The following is a 22,980-nucleotide window of genomic DNA, read 5'->3' as shown; positions in this document are numbered from 1 at the left end:
GGACTTAATTAAATGGTTCAATGGAGTTAGCTACTTTTACTTTTCATGTGGTTTAATTCTTCAAGTGAAAGCAAAGGCTCTCTGTGAAAGCCATTTGTTTTTGTTAATCAAAATGAATGTGTACTTCTTATCATGTGAAAGAGAAAATTGTTGCATTAAGAGCTTGTGGTCTGCAGGAAGAATCCAGAGGTTTGCTGGTCAATGGTTAAAAACCAGCTCTCTCGGAGAACAAAAAGGCCTGATTTGCAGTGTTTGCGATTTTCTGTGGTGAAAAATACTCCCACCATGGTAAATTTCAAGCCATCAAGCTGGCATTACATGATCTGAAGTTGGAAAGAACGGTGCAAAGGCACATCCTGATGGCATTTTCCCTTACAGATACAAGAGATGTCACTAAGAGCAGAGACCATAATACCACGTAGTAACATAATTAGGAAGTGAAGAGATTTGAACATTTATTACCTTTGCTTATATTACCATTGATTTAACTGTAAGTTGATACAATTTAATTTTTAATAATGGCTGTATTTAGCAACTTACTCATAAAATTCTCAAAAAGTGCACAGTCAGCTCCCATGAGCCAGTGTGAGCCAACTCTAGCCCACTGCAGGTAGACAAGCCTGTGTTAGATTTTTGGATCCAACACTCACTAGCTGTGTACTCTCCAAGACATACGTTCCTCAGTCCCAAAGTGAGGAAAATGAGAGTATGTACCTCATAAGGTTGTTGGGAGGATTAAATGAGACGTTAAATACAGAGTCCTTGGAGGAGTACCTAGCACCGTACTAAGTGCTCAGTAAATGTAAGTAATTTTTAGCATTAGAGCTTTGGAATTTGGGCATTCTTAGTCACAGTATGAGATAGGAGGTCGGCACAAGATACAGTCACAAAGACCCTGCTGATAAAACAGGACGTGGTAAAGAAGCCGGACAAAACCCACCAAAACCAAGATGGCGATCAAAGTGACCTCTGGTCATCCTCGCTGCTCATTGTATGCCAATTATAATGCATTAGAATGCTAAAAGACACTCCCACCAGCACCATGACAGTTTACAAATGTATGGCAACGTCGGGAAGTTACTATATATGGTCTAAAGTGGGGAGGAACCCTCAGTTCTGGAAATTGCCCACCCCTTCCCTGGAAAACTCATAAATACTCCACCTTTTGTTTAGCATATAATCAAGAAATAACTATAAGTATACGCAGTCGAGCAGCCCACGCCGCTGCTCTGCCTATGGAGTAGCTTTTTTTTTTATTTTTATTTTCTTAATAAACTTGCTTTCAATAATAATGAAAAAAAGAGTAGAGGGAATGCCATATGGCTGTATATCTAACAATCCTTCTAGTGATTTTAAATCCCAAATGCATTTAAGAATGGGCTGAAGGTTAGTATAACCTTCTTTCTGTTATTGCTTGTTTTTAGTAAAAGCAATTTCTCTCTCAGGTCAAAACTCTCCTTTTTCTTCTTGGCTTTTTTCCACGTTGTCTGCATCTTCCCTTGGTTGTTAGTGGTGATGATGGTGTTGTCTTTGCTCCATCTTGACAGTGCTGTGGCAGTATTGAAGCTGCAGTGGCTTTGCAAGCTTTTGATGGGACATCTGTAGCTCTAGAATGAAGCTGGAACAGAAAACCAAATACCTCATGTTCTCCTTTGTAAGTGGGAGCTAAACATTGAATACACATGGACACAAGGAAGGGAACAATAGACATCAGGGCCTACTTGAGGGTGGAGCGTGGGAGGAGAGTGAGGACTGAAAAACTGTCAGGTATTATGCTGATTACCTGGGTAACAAAATTATCTGTACACCAAACCCACACGACATGCAGTCTACCCATGTAACAAATCTGCGCATGGAGCCCTTGAACCTAAAATAAAAGTTGGAAAGTGTGTTAGTTCATTACATTTCTATAAGGAACTACCTGAGACTGGGTAATTAATAAAGAAAAGGGGCTTAATTTGGCTCTTGGTTCCACATGCTGTACGGGAAGCATGGCTGGGGAGGCTTCAGGAAACTTAGGTGGAAAGTGAAGAGGAGGCAGGGACATGTTACCTAGCTGGAGGAAGAGGAAGAGGGCTAAGGGGAAGGTGCTACACACTTTTAAACAACCAGATCTCATGAGAACTCATTCACTCTCACAAGAAAAGCAAGGGAGAAATCCCCCCATGATCCAATCAGCTCTAACGAGGCCTCTCCTCCAACATTGGGGATTACAATTTGACATGAGATTTGGGTGGGGACAAAAATCCAAACCATAAAGAAAAAAAAAAAAAAAAGAAATGTGATTCCTAAGGTTGGTAGTGGGGTCTAGTGGGAGGTGTTTGGGTCATGGGGGCCAATCTCTCATGAATGGCTTTGTGTCCTCCCCATGGTAATGAGTGAGTTCTCACTCTCTTAGTTCACATGAGAGCTGGCTGTTTAAAGGAGTCTGGCATCTCCTTCTCTCCTCTATTGCTCCTTCACTCACCAGGTGACACACCTGCTCCCCCTTCACCTTCTGCCATGACTGGAAGCTTACTGAGGCCTCACCAGAAACAGATGCTGGTGCCATGCACCCTATGCAGTTTGCAGAACTGTCAGCCAAATAAACCCTCTTTCTTTCTTTTTTTTTGAATGGAGTCTTACTGTCACCAGGCTGGAGCAACATCCACCTCCTGGGTTCAAGCGATTCTCCTGCCTCAGCCTCCCAAGTAGCTGGGATTACAGGCACCCGCCACCACACCCAGCTAATTTTTGTATTTTTAGTAGAGACGGGGTTTCATCATGTTGGCCAGGATGGTCTCAATCTCCTGACCTCGTGATCCACCTGCCTCAGCCTCCCAAAGTGCTGGGATTGCAGGTGTGGGCCACCGCGCCCAGTTAAACCCTCTTTCTTTAGAGATTACCCAGGCTCAGGTATTCTTATATCAATACAAACAGACTAACAGTTGGTATTTCAAAAATATTCTCTGGCTGCGTAATCCTGTGCTATTAAACCTCTGCCAGTCAAAAGGATCATCCCACATGCCACGGTCTACTGCATCCTCCCATTCTTTATGGTTAATTGTTTCCCTGCTTGCTTCTGCGAGGTCTGTATTTTTCAAACTATGGATTGGCTCCATTTACTGGGTCAGGGCATTGATTTGATGGGTCAAGACAAACATTAAGAAAAAAGGAATATATTAGAATAAAATAGAAAAAGTTAAAGGGCATCACACAAAATTAGTCTAGGTATTATTCCGAAGCTTGCATTTTATATGCATCTGGGCATGTACTGAGCTGTGAGGTGAGGTGCATCTCTTACTGTGGGCTCCAATCAAAGTTTTAAAAACACCATTTTAAGTTATGTTCAGTGGTTACTGAATCTTTTACATAATTTAGTTCTCTCTTGAATCTTCTTGTCGTCATAGAAAATGTCCTATATCAATTTTTACAGCTATAACCATCTGATCTTCGACAAACCTGACAAAAACAAAGGGGAAAGGATTCCTTATTTAATAAATGGTGCTGGGAAAACTGGCTAGCCATATGCAGAAACAGAAACTGGACCCGTCCCTTACACCTTATACAAATATTAACTCAAGATGGATTAAAGACTTAAATGTAAAACCCAAAACCATAAAAACCCCAGAAGAAAACCTAGGCAATACCATTCAGGACATAGGCATAGGCAAAGGCTTCATGACTAAAACACCAAAAGCAATGGCAACAAAAGCCAAAATTGACAAATGAGATCTAATCAAACTGAAGAGCTTCTGCTCAGCAAAAGAAACTATCATCAGAGTGAACAGGCAACCTACAGAATGGGAGAAAATTTACGCAAGTAACCCATTGGACAAAGGTCTAATATCCAGAATCTACAAGGGACTTAAACAAATTTACAAAAAAAAAAAAAAAAAACAGCCCCATCAAAAAGTGGACAAAGGCTATGAACAGAACGCTTCTTAAAAGAAGACATTTGTGCAGCCAACAAACATATGAAGGAAAGCTCATCTTCGCTGGTCATTAGAGAAATGCAAATCAAAACCACAATGAGATACCATCTCACGCCAGTTAGAATGTTGATCATTAAAAAGTCTGGAAACAACAGATGCTGGTGAGGATGCGGAGAAATAGGAATGCTGTTACACTGTTGGTGGGAGTGTAAATTAGTTCAACCATTGTAGAAGGCAGTGTGGTGATTTCTCAAGGATCCAGAGCCAGAAATCTCATTTGACCCAGCAATCCCATTAGTGCGTATATACTCAAAGGATTATAAATCATTCTACTATAAAGACTCATGCACACATATGTTTATTGCAGCACTATTTACAATAGCAAAGACTTGGAACCAACCCAAATGCCCATCAATGATAGACTGGATAAAGAAAATGTGGCACATATGCACCATGGAATATTATGCAGCCATAAAAAAGAATGAGTTCATGTCTTTTGCAGGGACATGGATGAAGCTGTAAGCCATCAGTCTTAGCAAACTAACACAGGACAAGAAAACCAAACACTGCATGTTCTCACTCATAAGTGGGAGTTGAACAATGAGAACACATGGACACAGGGAGGAGAATATCACACACCGGGGCCTGCCAGGGGCTGGCGGTAAAGGGGAGAGACAGCATTAGGACAAATACCTAATGCATGCAGGGCTTAAAACCTAGATAATGGGTTGATAGGTGCAGCAAACAACCATGGCACATATATACCTATGTAACAAACCTGCATGTTCTGCACATCTATCCCAGAACTTAAAAAATATATATATATAGAGGGAGTGCATGGGTTATAACCTTGAGTTGCTACTTGATTGAAAATGTCATGCTTTTCCCCTCATAGTTAGGTAGTAATTTTGCCCTCAAAACCTTAAAGGCATAGTTTTGCTGATAAGAAGATGTGATATCATAACTTTAGAGGCAAACTTTTCTCTCTCTCTCTCTAGAAGGTTTCTGAAGAATCTACTTTTGATTCTGAAATCTCCCTAGGGTATGTCTTATGAAGATATTTTTGCTCGTTCTGCTGGGCATTTAGTTTGTTCTTCAGAGGTGAAGATGCAAGTGGTTCTTACTCCCTTTCTTGTTTCTGAACCTCGTATTAAATGAATTTGTCTACAGTTTCCTTAACTTTTCTCTCATTTTGTCTATTTATCTTTCTACTCTTCATTAGGGGAGTGTTTTTTGATCTCCAATTTATCTTGAATGTTCATTCCATTATTCTATCTCTCTGTTGACTATTTTATTTCAACAATCACACATTTTTAAAAAATCACTTTTTAAATTTTATGTAGAGTAAAATTTATTTTTGGAATATGATTCTATGAGTTTTGACAAACCCATATAGTTGAGTAACCAGTGCCACAATCAAGGTATGGAACATTTCCTCACTCCCTAAAATTCTCTCTTGTGGCCCCTTTGTGGTGAACCTGCCCTGACTGTCACCCGGCCCACATGAACCACTAATTTCAACACATATATTTTTATTTTTAAATTTTTTAATGGCTCCTTGGTATTTCTGATTCCCATTTTTTTCTTTGCAATTTGTTCTTACTTTATTGATCTAACTTGATTTTGTTGTGATATTCAAAATCATGTGATGTCATATCCTCTTGAATGGTTTTCAGGGTTCTCATGCATGAATTATCTGCTCCTTCCAGGGCTAGCCTTGTTCTCTTGTGCTCGCTCTCTCCCTCTCCCCACCCCCTCCACCCCCACCCTCATTTTCATCTTCGTTCTTTTCTTTCTTGCTGGTTGGGTTTTCTTAAATGACTGGATGGTCGCTGGCTGCTTGTTCATTTTTAGGAGCAAAGAGGAGGCTGAATAGCACAGGTGGCCAGAATGGGTTTCAGTTGCAATGGGGAAGTCCTGATTCCTGAGTAGGTTTTAGACTTGACTGGGAATGCTGACTGTGGGCTTCTACAAGTGTTGTGCCTGGCCAGGGGTGTCAACAGACCAGCTTCTGTAAAGTGCACAGGTGGGAACAGCTAGGGTGGAGAACCTCTGGAGTTTCTGGAATAAACAAAACGAAACAAACAAAAGCAAGGAGGGCTGTATTCCAGGGGTCAAGAGCTTTAGAATATTCTACGCTTGAGTAGTGTTGCTTCCCCTACCTGGTGTCTGATGTGGAGATACACAAGTCACCTCCAGGCCTATATTCCTCATCTCTGGCCTCAAGACAGGGTATGTCCATGCTCAGGCGGATGGCTCACTTTCTGTAGAGACAAGCTTAAATCTGTACCTGGGGTAGATGCCTCTTCTGCTGGAGGAACGTGCTTTGCTTATATGGAGTAAAAGGAGGGTGCAAAGGACCTGAGTAGCCAGCTGATCTGAATGCACTTTTTGAATAGCCTGGCCATTGTGGGCCTGGTGACATTTCCAGAGCCCTTATCTGTCTGATATCATTGGCTGTTTTGTTTTTCTATCAATCTGCTCCTATTCATTGACTATCAACTAAGGGGTCTTCCTTCTTTCCTTTCTACTGTCAACGCTTTTATTCTTTATTTTTTAAAGTTTTAAATTTGAGACAGATCCTTGCCGTGTTGCCCAGACTGGAGTGCAGAGGTGCAATTATGGCTCACTGCAGGCTCGACCTCCCAGGATCAAATGACCCTCCCACCTAAGCCTCCCGAGTAGCTGGGACCAGAGGTGTACACCACCACGCCTGGCTAATTTGAGAATTTTTTGTAGAAAGGAGGTCTTGCTATGTTGCCCACGTTGGTCTCTGGGCTCAAGCAATCCTCCTGCCTCGGCCTCCCAAAATGCTGTGATTTTAGGCATGAGCCACTGTGCCTGTCCTTTTCTTTCTTTTTTCTTTTGAGACTCCAGCTGTGTCCCCCAGGCTGGAGTGCAGTGATGTGATCTTGGCTCACTGCACCTTCTGCCCCCTGGGTTCAAGTGATTCTCCTGCCTCGGCCCCCTGAGTAGCTGGGATTACAGGTGCGCGCCACCATGCCCAGCTGATTTTTGTATTTTTGGTGGAAATGGGATTTCACCATGGTGGCCAGGCTTGTCTCGAGCTTTTGACCTCAAGTGATCCGCTCACCTCAGCCTCCCAAAGTGCTGGGATTACAGGCCTGAGCTACTGTGCCCAGCCCTTTTATTCTTTTAAATAACTCTCTTTCTTCTTGTCTCTGTATGTATGTACATGTTATATATGTATATATGTACATTTAAAAATATTTCAGCTGGGCTTTGGGTGGGAGGTTTGCCATTTGAGAAGAAAATGTGTATGATTTTGAAGGTAATAAGGATATTTATTTTAAAATATGGTGTCTAGTTCAGACCTTCCACAAAGTTCTTCTTTTCTTCCTATGCCATTAACCTGTGATGGAAAAGGCTTAAAGCTGGACATCTTTCTCCTGATTCAAGGCACTGAACACAGCAGAAGTATAATGACCTATTGAGTTTTAGTTTAATTATATAATCGATGGCCAGGAATAAGTATATTTAAAGAAGAGCTGATATATTTTGTGGTTAGATTCTGCCTTGAAGTACCTAGGAAGAGAGTGTGATTTGCTTACTGAGTTGCTCGGAAGAGGTGAGGAGAATAGTCGGGGTCACAGTAGTTGACAACGTTGTACACAATGCTTAGTTCATTTTCTTTAACACATACTGTTGTAAAATATACTAATTTTGGGGGGTGGGGGGAAGGAGAGCATCAGAATAAATAGCTTGGGGGCTGGGCATGGTGGCTTATGCCTGTAATCCCAGCACTTTGGGAGGCCGAAGCGGGCAGGTCACTTGAGGCCAGGAGTTCGAAAACAGCCTCGCCAACATGGTGAAACTCTGTCTCAGCTAAAAATACAAAAATTAGCCAGGTGTGGTGGCAGGCGCCTGCAATCCAGCTACTCAGGAGACTGAGACATGATAATCACTTGGGCCTGGCAGGTGGAGGTTACAGCGAGTTGAGATTGCACCACTGCACTCCAGCCTGGGCAACAGAGCTAGACTCCAGCCTGGGCAACGGAGTGAGACTCTGTCTCAAAAATAAATAAATAAATAAATAAATAAAAATAGCTAATGCATGCTGGGCTTAACACCTAGGTGATGGGTTGACAGGTGCAGCAAATCACCATGGCAGATGTTTACCTGTGTAACAAACCTCCACATCCTGCACATGTGCCCTGGAACTTAAAATAAAAATTAAAAAAAGATGCTAATTTTGGTATAATTTTTCCCTCCCTCAGTGTATCTATCCTGAAAAACCATATTTAAATGAATATAATGTATAAAATTTGGAACTTAATAAATTGAAGTGTGTTAGACAGTTTCCTCCGTTAGACAGTTTCCTCCTCTCCCCAAGGACAGTTCTTTAACTCCATAGTGGAGGCCAATGATTACATAGATATTAGTCTGTTGAAATTGCTTTTGTAGTCATACAAGTTAGGAAATAACTGATCTGCAAATTGTCAAATAAGTAGAGTCTATGGATTGCAAGGAGACTTATCCTGTGCTCCAGGATGCCTGGCAACAGGTGCCTGCATTACTGTGCTGAGAAGAATGTTGGATCTTTTCTGGACTCTGCTGAGAGTGGTGTGATTAGTAATGTCTGCTCTGAGCACAGGAGGTAGCCCATAAGCTAGGCATAGATCAGTATGCCGGTGGTAGTGGTTGTTCTTGTTATTTTTATTGTTAATTATTAGTTTTCCACAATTTATTTAGCTTATTTATTATTTTGGGCCATACATTTATAGACCATAGTATTTTAATGGAAAATATATACCTGAATGTAATATGGTATTTCTAGTTTTGTTTGGGTCTTTTTTTTTTCGAGATAGGGTCTTGCTCTGTTGCCTAGGTTGGAGTGCAGTGGTACAATCACAGCTTACTGCAGCCTCAACCTCCCAGGCTCAAGCAATCCTTCCACCTCAGCCCCCCTAGTAGCTGAGACTACAGGTGTGTGCCATCACTCTCAGCTAATTTTTGTATTTTTTTTTAGAGATGAGTTTTCGCCATTTTGCCCAGGTTAGTCTCAAAGTCTCTGACTTAAGCAATCCACCCGCCTCGGCCTCCCAAAATGCTGGGAGTACCAGCGTGAGCCACTGTGCCCAGACTGGTGTTTTTTAAAGAAATAATTTATTTGAAGATGTAGTTTCATATTGAGAGCCAAGCGAGAGCCATATCATAAGAGCCAAGCGAGATATTGATATTTTATCATACAATTTTCTTTTCTTTTCTTTCTTTCTTTCTTTTTTTTTTTTCTGAGACGAAGTCTCACTCTTGTTGCCAGGCTGGAGTGCAGCGGTGCAATCTTGACTCACTGCAACCTCTGCCTCCTGGGTTCAAGTGATTCTCCTGCCTCAGCCTCCCGAGTAGCTGGGACTACAGGTGCACACCGCCATGCCTGGCTAATTTTTGTATGTTTAGTAGAGATGGGACAATTTTCAATAAGAGATTTCTGTTCTACATGGATGAATTTTGAGAGTGATAGAGATTTAAGTTTTAATATTTGTGATATATTCTTATAAGTGGGAACTAAACATTTACACATTTATGTCCATCTACACATGGTCTTTTCTTAAAAATAGAATTATTTTATGGTTTTCCCCCATGTTTAGGCTTTAAATAATTATTTTTGTTCATATTGCACATTTGCTATAGGTATGATACTTATTTATTGTCTTTATCAAAGGAATCGAATGTGATCCTTCTTGTGCTTCTAATGTTCTGTTTTCTTATAAACTTTGTTTTGATATTTTTCAGACTATACTCATATCTTAGATACTCAAGTCCCAAATCTGCATGTGTTTCTCCTGGCTGTAATCAACAGTGCTGGTTGGTGTTCCTGGGCAGAAATCACAGGGCTGCTCGATGTCACACATTTCCTTGTTTGTGTATTCCTGTGATCAATATCAGCAACAGCACAGGGAATAGACTCTCTTCCACTAGCTCATATTTTTCTTAAACAATATTTAGGGGTGTGTGTGTGTGTGTATTAATTTCTCGCCTTTTACACCATAATTCAAAATCTAGGTGACATGTTCCGATAGCCGATAAGCATTTCATAGTAGGGTAGGTCAGGTTTACCGTATAATCCCTTTGATAATGCCTTCTTTTATAAATACATGAGAGAAGTTACAATTGAGTCCTGCTGAGGAAGTAGATCAATAGGTGGCAAGCTGTTTGACCCTTCGAGCCAGAAAGAGAATTTGGTAAATTGTTAGACAGGTTATTGACTGCCCTTTAGAGAGCCAGGGGTTTGGATTCTGTAACTCCTTTCAGCTGGGGCTTGTATTTCACGTGTGAGAGGCCTACATTATCATAATCCATTTTTCGCTTTTATGTTATCTATCAGCAGCTCTCATAAGTCTGCTTTCTGAAGGGCATTCCCCATTTACGTGCTCTAATTCACCGTCTTTTAAAAAAATTATAAAATTGATGTTTTGCAACCAGAGGCATTATATGTGAGTTGTTTATAGAGGTGCTGCTACAGGGAAGAAGATTAGTGGTAGAATTAAGAACAAGACGATGGCTGTAGAAGGAAATTCATGAATAGACATCGCATCAACACTACAGGAAGATAGGCTCAAAAAGCATTTTAGACCCCAAAATCCCAGAAGAATATCAGGCTTGTAGTCATTATAATTATGCCTTTGGCTGATGTTGAATGATGCTAATGGTACACTACCAAATTTTTACTTAAGTGGCTCCATTAACTGGAAAATGCCCAGATTGACCCCAATATGTAAAAAAGGTATTATCTTAAAATGTCTCTACCTGTTAAATGGTGATTCTCCTGGCTCTGCTCAAATGGGAAATCTGTGGAAATATGTAGAATTGTTGCACTAATGTTATCATGAGACTTAAAACATTTGATGGGAGAATTTCTTCATTTGTACAATTTTACACATCTGAAATTATAACCCAATTTGGATTATTTTTGTAAATTATTAATAGCTTCTTATATCATTTCCTAGAACATTTTATTCATTTGAGTCTTTGAGTTTTGAGTTTTGAGTTTTTTATTCAAGGGAAAAATGTTCTGTTTTTCTTGTTATCTCATATAATAGGCTGTTTTGCTTTACAGTTCTGAAACTAACAGACAGAATCTTTTATGTGCAATGAATGTGAGTTTTAAAATTTTCTTATAGGGAATAAAACATGAAGACTAGTAAAGTGAGTATGTGTATACTCTGTCCTGGAAGAAGTGAGTGAAGGAGGCCCAGGGCTTGACTTTTGGGGGTTCAGGTCTTCTACAACTTGGGCTCCCGGTGGGAAAGAAAGAAAATGGTAGAAGGAGAAACTGCCCAGGCAGCAGAGTCATCTGCAAAAGCAAGTGGCCGACTCTGTTCTGTGCTTGCTGTGGCAGCTTGGAGCTGGCTTCAGTTCAGATTTTCTAGGCATTGGAGGAGGTCTTCCTTAAACAAATCTGTTAACATTTTTGTTTTGGGGAGAACACAGCGCCACATAGATGTAAATTCACCAGTTCATGTTTCTGCCTGAAGTTGCTGCATCTCACTGCTCCCCTGGGCCTCCCATCGCGGCAGGAATAGGCGTGGTCTTGGTCCATCCAATCTTCATTGCTATGCCTGGTTTTTGTCCTGCGGTCCTCTGGCTGTGTTTGTTCCTGTTGTTCCCTCTGCTAGGGGAAACCTCTTTGTTTGAGCATGGGATTCCTTGGGCTTCTGCAGCTCTGGGCTTTCTCTTCCTGGGGTAGTTGTGGTGGCAGCTTTCTCATGGTGAGCAGGTGATGGCTGACCCCCGTAGGGTTTATCATCATCCTCTTTCTCTCTCTCTCCTCCTATCTCTCTGCCTCCACCCTAGTGACATGCTGTTTCCTTTTCTCACTACTTCTGGGCTTAAATGCAGACATCCTCAATGAAGCTAACTCAGATGGGACAGACATCCATGAAGACAGCCATTGTCAAACAGAGAGAATTGTTCATTCTTTCTACTACTCTGTTCTCATTCCATATGGCACACGTGGGAATCACGCTTTTTCCTCCACATGGGAGCTGTTGGAGGCAGGGTGATGGTCATCAGTGCACACCGGTGTGTCCTAATGGTAATTTGTAGCCAGGCCTGCTCTGATCTTTCAGATGCCATTTTTGATTGGTGAGTGCCATGATGTACAGGTGTTAAGTGGTTTGAATACCACCCCTGCATGGAGACATGACTAATATCATTGTCACAAATTCCGTATTTCACATATTGGCTCAGGTGCAGATCTGGAGTCATGCTCCTTTTTGCCATCTTTCCTATCTGACTCCTTCCAGTGGTCTTTGTTCCCTCTGTCTCCTGGACCATGGCTAGAGTTCCCAGTGTGGTCTTTTGGGACATTCACCACACCTACTTTATTTTCATCTTTCCTTGCTGGTCCTTTCTCAGACGGTTGAGCTGGAGTTACTTTTCCCCCACCACTTGTAGGGTATTCATGCTGTGTGTCTGAGCTCTGAGATGGAGCAGGAGGGTTAGAACCTCACTTCACCAAGCATTCTCCTTTAGTGGAGGGGCTGGCATTACCTTTTGGGGCTGATCAGTTTTGGTAGATTTAGAAGTTGGAGAATGACAGTCTTCCTCCTTATTGAGTGTTTCATTTTCTAGAGACTTTTCAGTCTCTCTCCTTCCTGAATCCTGGTCTGATTGACTTTTGCCGGGTGTGGCGGAGGTCCCAGTGTGCGATGACTCACTTCCTGTCCTCCACCGTTCCAGTTCCTGAGTTTCTTCACTTCGCCAGCTTGGGTGCCTCTCCGGTTCCTGGGTTTCTTCACTTCGCCAGCTTGGGTGTCTCTCACGTGGCCGTCATTCTAGTTTTGGCTCATCCAGCTGATGCTGCAACTTATCTTGTTCCTTCTGTAGCCATTCTTCTACTTTTGTTTCTCTAGCAGCTCTATCAACGGGCTTTGCCCCTCCAAAGACAGAAGCAGCTCGACTGGACTGCGAGGTGCTAGCAGAAGAATCATCTCCCTTAGGAGTATTATGAGGCTTTAGATTCAGTTTGGGTCTTTGAGGGGGACGTCTATCATTATACCTATAATCATCCCTAGAGAAATCATCTCTGGAGCTGCACGACCCATCATCCCTTCTGTTGTATCGGTCTTCATAGCGGTCCCTGCCTCCTCTGTAGTCATTGTCCCTGCGGTACCCACTGCCAAATGCCCTTCTGCCACTGCCTATCCAGGAATGATAGCCTCTAGCATAGTCTCTGCTGCCTCGGTCATCATAGCGATCCCTACCGCCAGCCATATCGATCCATATCCCGGCATGGGCCATCCCGATACTCATACCAATACCCACGGCCATACTGGTCTGAATCATAACGATCTCGATACTTGTCTCCAAACCTATCATCACCCCTTCTAGGCGGGTAGTCATCAAAGCTGTCTGTGGCAGAACGAGCCCTCCAGTCTGTATCTGTTTTGTCAGAATCCCGATTTCTATCACGGCCAAAAGAACGATCGTCCCTGTCTTTATCCTGTGCTTGATCAGCAACGTCCACTCGAATTCTCCTGTTACCTAGAGACTCTTAACTGAGACTCAGGGCACTGAGCAGGGAATCCAGGTCCTCAAATTCAGCATAACCAAAACCTCTCAACCTCTCTGGATTGCTGGGTTCACGTGGTAAACGCACTGCACTGATACTTAATCCTCTAAAGAATTCCTTAATTGACTCTTCTGTCACATCATAGGATAGGTTCCCTAGAAAAGAAGTGTAGGGTGGCGATTTGGGAAGAAGGCTCCAGTTGATATTGGGTTCCCGAGCAGCCGGTGGAGCAGTGGGAAGGATGGAATGGTCAATTGGAGGCGCCCTATACACATTGTTATCATTACTGCGTCAAATTGTTGAAACATCTCCTTCCAGGTCATCTGTTGCATCAGCCCAGCTGACTGGTTTGGAAACATAGGTGCTTCCTCCACCAGTCCCCCAGTCCTCAGCTAGAAAGTCTGTTAGGGAGATAGTTTTCCTCTTCTTATTCGTCTTTTTTGCTGAGGCCGCCATGTTGGGAGCGGGAAAGCAACACTTTCATTTTAAAAAGCATTTTGTCTCATATTAGTATAGCTATTTTTTAGTGGAATTTAAAAATATGACAATATCAATCTTTTAGCTGGCAAGTATTGCCTATTTACATTTTTATGATTATTGAATTGTTTCTCCCAACTGTTAAATTTCTATTTGTCCTGTTTATTCTATGCTTTTTCTCTCTGTCTTCATTTTTTTTTTTTTTAAATTATATTGAGTTAGATTTTTGGTTCTTCTAAAAAATTTGATATTTTCCCTTTTTTAGGATTTGAATTTAATCTTATTTCCATTTTTTGTGATTATACTTAAAATGTTATTGCGTGTGCTTAAACAAAATCTAAAATTCAATAATAATCTAACCTTTCTCATGAAGGATAGAAAGATCTTAGAATACTTTAATTCTCATATGCCCTCTCAACTTATTGTCCAGTATTTTAGCTTTGTTTTTAAAAAAATCCTATATAGTAGACATTGTTATTATTCCACACAATGTGTGTTTGTGTGTGTGCCTGTGCATGCGTGTGTGCACATTTACATTTTATTTGCTTGCCACTCTCCTTTTTTGCATTTTAGCTTTTCCTTCTGGAATTATTTTCTTTCTTCCTGACAGTGTATTCTTTATAATAAGTAGCTTCATAGAAGACCTGATGGTGGTACTCTCTCTCAGAGTCTGCTTATTTTTAAATGTTTTATTTCTCATTCTTCTTCTTCTTCTTTTTTTTTTTTTTTTTTTTTTTGAGATGTTTGAGATGGAGTCTCGCTCTGTTGGCCAGGCTGGAGTGCAGTGGCACAATCTCAGCTTACTGCTACCTCTGCCTCCTGGGTTCAAGCAATTCTCCTGCCTCAACCTCCTGAGTAGCTAGGATTATAGGCGTGTGCTACCATGCCTGGCTAATTTTTGTATTTTTAGTAGAGACAGGGTTTCACCACACTGGCCAGTCTGCTCTTGAACTCCTGACCTCAGGTGATGTGATCCACCTGCCTTGGCCTCCCAAAGTGCAGGTGTGAGCCACTGCACTTGGCCTATTTCTCATTCTTTAAAGATAATTTTGAATGACATAAAACAATCATTTTTCCTACAAAATGGAGTGGTTCAGACTTGGGAGGAATAATTAAAATTACATTTAAAACTTCTATCATCTTCCTACATCCCTAACAGTTATGGTCTTGGTCATTGGGTAAAATGACTTCCTTGGTTAAAATCAGAGTGTGAAAGATGGTCCCCAGCAAAGAGATTGGTCTCTCTCCTAACTCAGAGAGGAGGAGCTAAAAAGCCAGTTTCATGATGTGAAGTCACAACTTTTGCTTTTTAAATGTTCTTTAAAAATATGGCCAGGTGTGGTGGCTTATGCCTGTAATCCTAGCACTTTGGAAGGCTGAATTGATTGGACCACTTGAGCCCAGGAGTTCGAGATCCAGCCTGGGCAACATGGTGAAACCCCATCTCAACAAAAAAATACAAAAATTAGCCTGACATGGTGGCAGTTGCCTCTGGTCCCAGCTACTCAGGAGGCTGAGATGGGAGGATCACCTGAGTCCAGGAGGTCGAGGCTGCGGTGATGTGTGATCCTGCCACTGCACTTCAGCCTAGGTGACAGAGTGAGACTCTATCTGAAAATTAAAAAAAAAAACAAAAAAAAGTTGTTTTTTTTTTTTTAAAGATAATACGTTAAATATTTAGTATACTTCTTCCTTTATGAATGAAAGCCTGTTACGCACAAAGGGGCCTGTGCTGGGGTCCCCAAGAACATCCTCAGGTTTGATGATTCTCTGGGAGGTTTCACAAGAATCAGCATACAGTCCTGCTTATTCATGTGGCCATGATTTGTTATGGTGAAAAGACACAGAGCAAAATCAGCAAAGGTAAAATGCATGGGGACAGGTCAGGAGGAAGCAAGACGCTTGTTGCAGCAGAGCCACACAAGATGCGCTTAACTCCTCCAGCAATGAATTGTGACAAGCTATGTCAAACACTGCCAACCAGTGAAGCTCCTTAGAGACTTAGTGCCCGGGGTGGCCAAGAGGGGGAGTGGGTTATCGCCAAATTCCAGACACCCATAAAGAAAGCAGGTGTTTAGCTGTTTGTACAAACAGCTTCAGCACAGTGAACCACTCTTGGTGGTTAATGATGGTAGAAAACCCTCCCCAAATTCAAGTTCCCAGACACCAGAGAAGGGCCATCCTTGTAAGCAGGCCTTTCAAATGCTAGCAGGCAGCCCTGCCATGTTAACTCATTTTCACATAAAGCCCATAAGGCAATCATCATATAGCAACAAATTCTTTTGACATCTGAATTCTGCTCTCAGATCCTCTAGTTTGAGTGTAAATGTGACAGTGGTTAGGTAAACGGAAAGCCAGAGAAGGTGGACTTAAGTGCTCAGGAGGGAGAAGATGGAGATGGATATAATTGATTTAGAATATGGCAAAAGATTAAGGGGCCATGGTGGCTGTTTGATTTCACCAGGAGACAGGAATGAAAACAAAGTTTAGAGATTTGTTAGAGCTAGAAGTCTTAAAATTAGTGGTTGCCTATAATGTTAGAGATTTATATCTATTAAACAAGACTTATTAACCTCAGCACTGTTGACATTTGGGACAGGATAAGTCTGTCAGGGAGGGGGCTGTACAGTGTACTGTAGGATAGCCTCATTTCTGGCCTCCTGACCACGAGATGTCAGTAGTATTTTCCCCTCCCTACTCACTCCCAAATGAGACAACCAGAAATGTCTCCAGACATTGCCTATTGCCAAATGTCCTCTGAGGACAGTATGAAAACATGGGATTTACAGAAAATAAATCCATGAAGATCTTAGCTTTATATGTCTGAGTTGTTCACTAATATTTCTCATTTACAGTAGTTTTCCATTTATAAAACTTTTTCATGTGATTCCAGCAGCAACTTCATGAGAGAACCAGGAATATTTTATTCCGACTATATAGATGAAGGTTGTGAGACACAGAGGTTAAATTACTTTGCAGGAGAGCAAAGAGAAAGTAGTAGTAGTAGCCATAGTATTGATAGTAATAGTAATAATAATATTATAATTCATGGTAGACATTTTCTTGAGTGCCTACTATGAGCCACAAATGGTTTCAAATGACTTACATGTGTGAATTTTGCAGCAAGCCTGAATTGTGCTACTCTTATGTTTTTCTTATAGATGAGAAAGTTGAGGCCAGAGAGGTTAAGAAACCTAACCCAAAGGCACACAGATGGAAGGTGGACAAGCCAAGTACAAACCCAGGCACTTTGACTCCTGTGCTCCTATAAGCACTGGAATCTGGATAAAAAGAGAGTGTTTCTGGGTTCTCGCTCTCCCCAGTCGTGTTCTTTCTCATTCCCATCTCCATGGAGGTTGCCATTTGCTTATGTCGCTTCCTGCATTTTGACGAGCTCTGACGAGGTCTAGTGATTTGCATATAACTTTTCCTATATTTTTAACAACTGAATCTCACAGAGAAAAAAAATTTGAAGTCATCTTACTGTGACCTAACTTTACTATTTCAGATGCAGTCTTCTATTATTATCTTGATTCTCTCTGTCTTTATTTTTAATACAGCATTTTATGGAAATCTGGATTTGTTGCAACTGTCAGCTCAGTCTTGATTTCAGCCAATTCTTGCATAGCTCATCTAAGAGACTTCTGTTTATGATGCTAAACATTTCAGCATATTCCCCACATCTCTCAACCAGCTCTGAATGCGTTACATGTCATATTTCCACAATTATGTTTTGTTTTCCATGAAACTTATGAATGTGTCAATTCATCCATTCCTCCTTTTTTTTTGTTTCCTGATTCTCTTTGAACATCCATTTCTCATGCCCTGTGTCTTCTTCCTACATTCTTACTCCAATATGGAGGAGGAAAAAAGTGTTATTCTTCCTCTAGGCCTGGTGGAGAAATCTTCTGTTTTCCTTAAGATTTCTATTCAAGACAGTTTTTTAGGAAGACCTTTCACAATCTTTTAAATGCAGTGTTTGGAAAGGGCTTTAGAATTAATTGTATGGTGCTACCGATTCGTGGTAGATGCTTGACTTCTCTCTTCTATAATCATGTGAGGACCACCAGCCCCTCAGTTTATTTCTTATCTGGTTTTCTTTTCTTTTTCTTTTTTGCTGGAGAGGTGGAGTGGTGGGTGAGTGGAAGTTGAGATTGTGACTTCAGAGCAGAATGTTGTCAGATTAGATTAGATGGACATTACTACATGGACATGATGTTGAGAAATCCAGTGTTTGATGGGATTTTTAGATGTGTTGAGTTTGAAATTAATTGGGTTCCTACAGATATTGTAATTTTTATTTTCAATATAAGGCAGTATGAGTTGCCATCTCTATAATTACACTTATTTCTTCTGAGTCTTATGGTCTCAACTCATGAGGCCATCCCACTCTCTCTCAATAGTTAAGCCTTCTTTTTTTTTTTTTTTGGAAGATCTTATTCTCTTGCATTTTGCTAGCTCTGAATATAATGTGAATCCCCCAATCCTCAGGTTTTAATTCATTTTAGTACTCATGATCCCTGGTAGTTTCAGGAATAAATTCCTTCTTTCCCTCAGCATTTATTATTTTCGTTACTAATACTAAATTGAACTTCTTCTCTCCTACATCAAGATTTTGAATAATTTCTTCCTGTTATGCATCTTTAGAGAAAGTTATGCTACATACTGATTAACCCACTATTAAAAAATCATTAAATCTTAGGATTTAAAAAGATAATTGGAAAAAGTACAAAGCATTGTTATATGTTTCTAGTCCTAGATATCAGTATACATTGCATAGTATGCTAGTAAGTTTGCACTTTGGTCATGAGATTAGCAGAATATTTTTCTAAAAGACAGTAGAAGCTTTTCAATGTTTTTTTTTTTTCCCCAGAGTAACACTTTTTCCAAATAGAACTTTGCTGCTCATACCAAACTTATCAAAGTAGTGTTTTATTTATATGCATGTATTTTATAAGTTCTATCACCCTTTCATGTTGCAAAGTCAAATGGTGACAACAATTCAATTATTTTCCTGAAATGATACTTCAAACTTAGTGGTATGGGCAGCAAGTGAAGTTCATTACTATCCAAATAGAATTCATTTTTGTCTTGCATGGAGGAAATTTGTGCACACATAGTGAAGAGATACAAATTGCACTCTCCTCTAACAGTTCACTTTTCAATCTCAGGATACTCTTTAATTAAATAATTAAGCAGAATTTTACTTTATTTTATTTATTTATTTATTTATTTTTGAGATGGAGTCTCACTCTGTCTCCCAGGCTGGAGTGCAGTGGCACAATCTCAGCTCACTGCAACCTCCGCCTCCTGGGTTCCAGCGATTCTCCCGCCTCAGCCTCCCAAGTAGCTGGGATTACAGGTGTGTGCCACCATGCCTGGCTATTTTTTGTATTTTTAGTAGAGACTGGGTTTCACCATGTTGGCCAGGCTGGTCTCAAACTCCTGACCTCAAGTGATCCACCTGCCTCGTCCTCCCAAAGTGCTGGCATTACAGGGGTGAGCCACTGTGCCTGGCCCAGAATTTTAAATTAAACGTAAATGGCAGAAGAAGGTTGTTCCCCAAAGCATGCCCCCAAACTGAGTGAACCTGCAAGTTAGTATGAAGGGGATCTCTCAACGGGCTAAACTTTCTGTAACACATTTGACAGTGGATTCTAATTACAGTTTAAAAAATGGTTAAAATCCATATGTAAAATTTTCAAATTAAACATTGTAGAGACCTGAAAATCTCAGTGGCAACTTTATCCCACAGAATACATTTTGAAAAACAAAACACAAGAAAACATGCTCAGTTGTTACTATAGCTTTAAAATACAGCCATACGTAGTTGCTACATTTTAAAGTTCAGTAAAGTTCAACTTCCCAAGTTGGAACTTGCAAATATTACATAACACACCAGAGTTGTCTGCCTAACTTCCTCTGTCTATTGTCTGGAACATAGTTCAGAAGTAGCCCCCGGAAGAGTGTGGCCAACATTTTGTCTGACTTCAGCATAAGGAGAGCAAAAGACCTTACCTGCTACACCTTACTCATTTGAATCAATAACTCTGGTATTTACCAACATTTTAAACAACTTGACTATCTAGAGAAGATGAGGCAGAACCGAATGCTGTGTGTGAGAAATTATCTCTTGACAGTCCAGCGGTTATACAAGCATAATCATCTTGTATGATTTGGGTTATTTACCTTTACAAACTTCAAAAGCATGACTTCTTTGTATCATGGTCTGATAATATCTATTAAGATGACCCTACATTATCAGGAAAAAATATAACTAGATTCGTTTATACTCTAAGAAGGCAGGAAAATTGTGTAAAGGGTTTTGAAGGATGTTAATTAAAATAGTTAAAATGAGTCCAGCAGTTATGGGGTTAACTCCAATTACCTGGAACATTGGCTTATATGGGACATTACATTCCTGAAGAATGCTGGAAAAATGAGAATTGCATGTACATTTTCCTACCATGAATCTGACTCCGTGAGAGCTACAATATTTAATCTTTATTTCACAAGTGCTAGCGTGCTTTGGGTAGGCTTTATCTGCACCGACAAATGATTACTGCATCAGCCTTCTCATGGGATGCCAGGGACAGGGATGCTGAAAAGAACCTTTTACCAGGAGAGTCGAGTTTGAAACAGTGAGGATGTTAGAGAAGCCACAGGAAGAGACACACGTGGATAGCAGAAAGGAGAGGGGCTAGAGAGAAGCAAACAGGGAGGATGTTCTTTGAGGAGCAGCTCTGAGCTCTGTGGCTTTTGTGACCATGGGGTCACAGCAGCTAAAGGTGTCTCCTCAGCGCCAGCCAAACATGGGAGCAGTGAGTAGATGGGACAGCAGCTCTGAATCAGTGTTTGAGTCTTTACCTGCACACAGGGAGGAAATGCCATCTCCTCACCACCAGGGGAGTCATCTGTGAACATAAGAGGCCACTGAATGTTTGCACAAATGCAACGACACGCTGAAGTTTGACTGTAGCCAAGGCATGGGCTCCTTGTGTGGTTGTTCTGCTCCCTCCATCCCTTCATTTCTTCTGTCCACAAGTATTTACTGAGGTCACACTAAGAGGCAGACACTAGCAGGTACTAGCAATATAGGCAGGAATGCACCCCAGCAAGGGACAAGACAGCCCACCATTGCTGCCACAGAACTTTCGTTGTACTGTGAGGCAGAGGCCTGCCAATAGGAAAAGCCATGAGCATGATAAGCATTAGCACAGGGGCAGAAAAGTCCATGCAGGGGCCATTCCTTACCCAAACTTGGGAGACCAGGAGAGCTTCCTGGAGAAAGTGACATCTAAGGCAAGACCTGAAAAATAAACACAGTTTTTAAAAAATGGGCAGTGGGATGGGAAGAGGGATGGATTTTCCAGGAAAGGGGAATAATGTGTCAGGGGAGCAGTGGGAACGAGAAGGGGGAACTCAGGGGACTGAAGTGATCCCTGCAGCAAGAGCATGCAGTTTTCACAGTGAGAAGTCTGCAGAGGCCTGGCCATGGGGGCCTTGGCAGACAGGAGGCCAGACTTTATTCCAAGATCAACTGGAAGCCGTTGAAAGGTTTTACTCAGGGGAGTGGCGTGATCAGATTTGCATTTGAGAACATTTGTTCTCAGATGGGAAGGGCAAGACTGGCTAGTGCTGTAGTCACCTAAACGATAAATGTGGCCGACAATTAAAAAATGGAGTCAAGATGGAGACATATACACATATATACATTTATATAAGTAAATAGTTGAGATATATTTGCAGACAAGATCAATAGATTTGGTAAATGAGTGATTGGATGTGTGAGGAATCTAGATTACTCCCAGCTTTCTGACTTGGGCTACGGGGCACTAATATAATAAAAGAAAAAGAAGATCCAGGGGAGGAACTTGTGTTATGGAGGGGTGGGGTGATGAACAGCTGCGTTTTGGACTGGTGGAGTTGTGCTGGGTATGGAATCTGCAAATGGAAATGCTGTTGGATCTGAAACTCAGACTTCGGAGTAGTCAGCTCACAGAGAGGCCCCAAAGCTGTGGGAATGATGTGATCCCCAGGTGATAGTGTTGACTGAGAAGAGAAGAGATCCCAGTTGAGGACCTTGAGTGGGGTGATACACAGACTTAGGGGAGCCCGCAGGAGACAGGGAGGGAACCACTAGAGGGAGCAGCTGAGCCAGGGGTGTGTGTAAACCCGGGGAGACGACATTTCAAGATGGAGGGAGGCCGCCCAAGAGGAGGACTACAAGATGTCTGTTGGTTGTGTCCACAGAAAGTCATTATAACGGGCAAGAGAAACTTCTAGAAACGGAAGCCAGAAGCCAGTCATAGAGTTGGGGAATGAGTCGGAGAGGAGATGGGCAGGCACCGTGAGGTGAGGCTTCTTTGTCAGGAAGTTTGGTTGAAGGATGGATGATTTGGCACACATGCTGGAAGGGTGTGTGGGGTGGAGGAACAGCGGAGGTTAGGAGAACCTTGAGCATGGGTGAAGATGCGCTTAGAAAAGAGAAGTCAAGGTTAAGCTGTGGGAGAGAGTGAGGATGTCTGAGCGACAGAGCCATGAGAATGGGATGAGGTCTGGAATAATGACAGAGAGATGACCTTAGCCAAGCTCAGGTCCCTCTTCCACTGTGATGGGGTGGGGAAAAGGGGGGATGCGCAAAACAATGGGTGTGAAAGTGTTGTTTTGTAGCACAATATTTTAATTATGTCCTTTTAAAAAATTTCTCCACAGACACTACCCAAAGCAGTCCTTCACCACGGTGGCAGATACACCTGAAAATCTTCGCCTGAAGCAGCAAAGTGAATTGCAGAGTCAGGTAACTTCTAGAAGATTTGTTTTGTTCCCTTGGCACTAAAGATTTTTCACAAGGCTGCTCTTCTCTTGTCCTCGTACTGTTCCTGCTGGGTCACCAGCCGGTGTGGAGGCTGAAAGCAGGCCTGTGTGGGAATTCCGGGTGAAAGTGTTGAACATCTGTATTGTTCCCAGTCTTGAATTGTCCTGATATTCTCAGTTTTGTTATTCACGTTGGACTAGGGCAAGTAAATGAGTTCCGGTCAGAGTCAATGTTTC

At 41.6% G+C, this 22,980-nt stretch overlaps 1 protein-coding gene and 1 pseudogene across 1 annotated transcript in view; one reads left to right on the top strand and one right to left on the bottom strand.

Moving 5' to 3' along the window:
• LOC134806983 (LIM zinc-binding domain-containing Nebulette) overlaps window positions 1-22,980 on the top strand; it is a 214,141-nt gene that overhangs the window by 131,567 nt on the left and 59,594 nt on the right. The window contains exon 3 of the mRNA XM_063781460.1: window positions 22,642-22,726. Coding sequence (XP_063637530.1) covers window positions 22,642-22,726 — 85 coding nt within the window. The remainder of the gene's footprint in view (window positions 1-22,641; window positions 22,727-22,980) is intronic.
• On the bottom strand, window positions 10,965-13,905 carry LOC450339 (eukaryotic translation initiation factor 4B-like; annotated as a pseudogene).

The sequence above is a fragment of the Pan troglodytes genome, chromosome 8 (assembly GCF_028858775.2).
Source record: "Pan troglodytes isolate AG18354 chromosome 8, NHGRI_mPanTro3-v2.0_pri, whole genome shotgun sequence".
In the NCBI taxonomy this organism is placed as follows: domain Eukaryota; kingdom Metazoa; phylum Chordata; class Mammalia; order Primates; family Hominidae; genus Pan; species Pan troglodytes.
The sequence above is the reverse complement of the archived record's forward strand: the minus strand, read 5'-3'. Positions and strand labels throughout refer to the sequence as shown.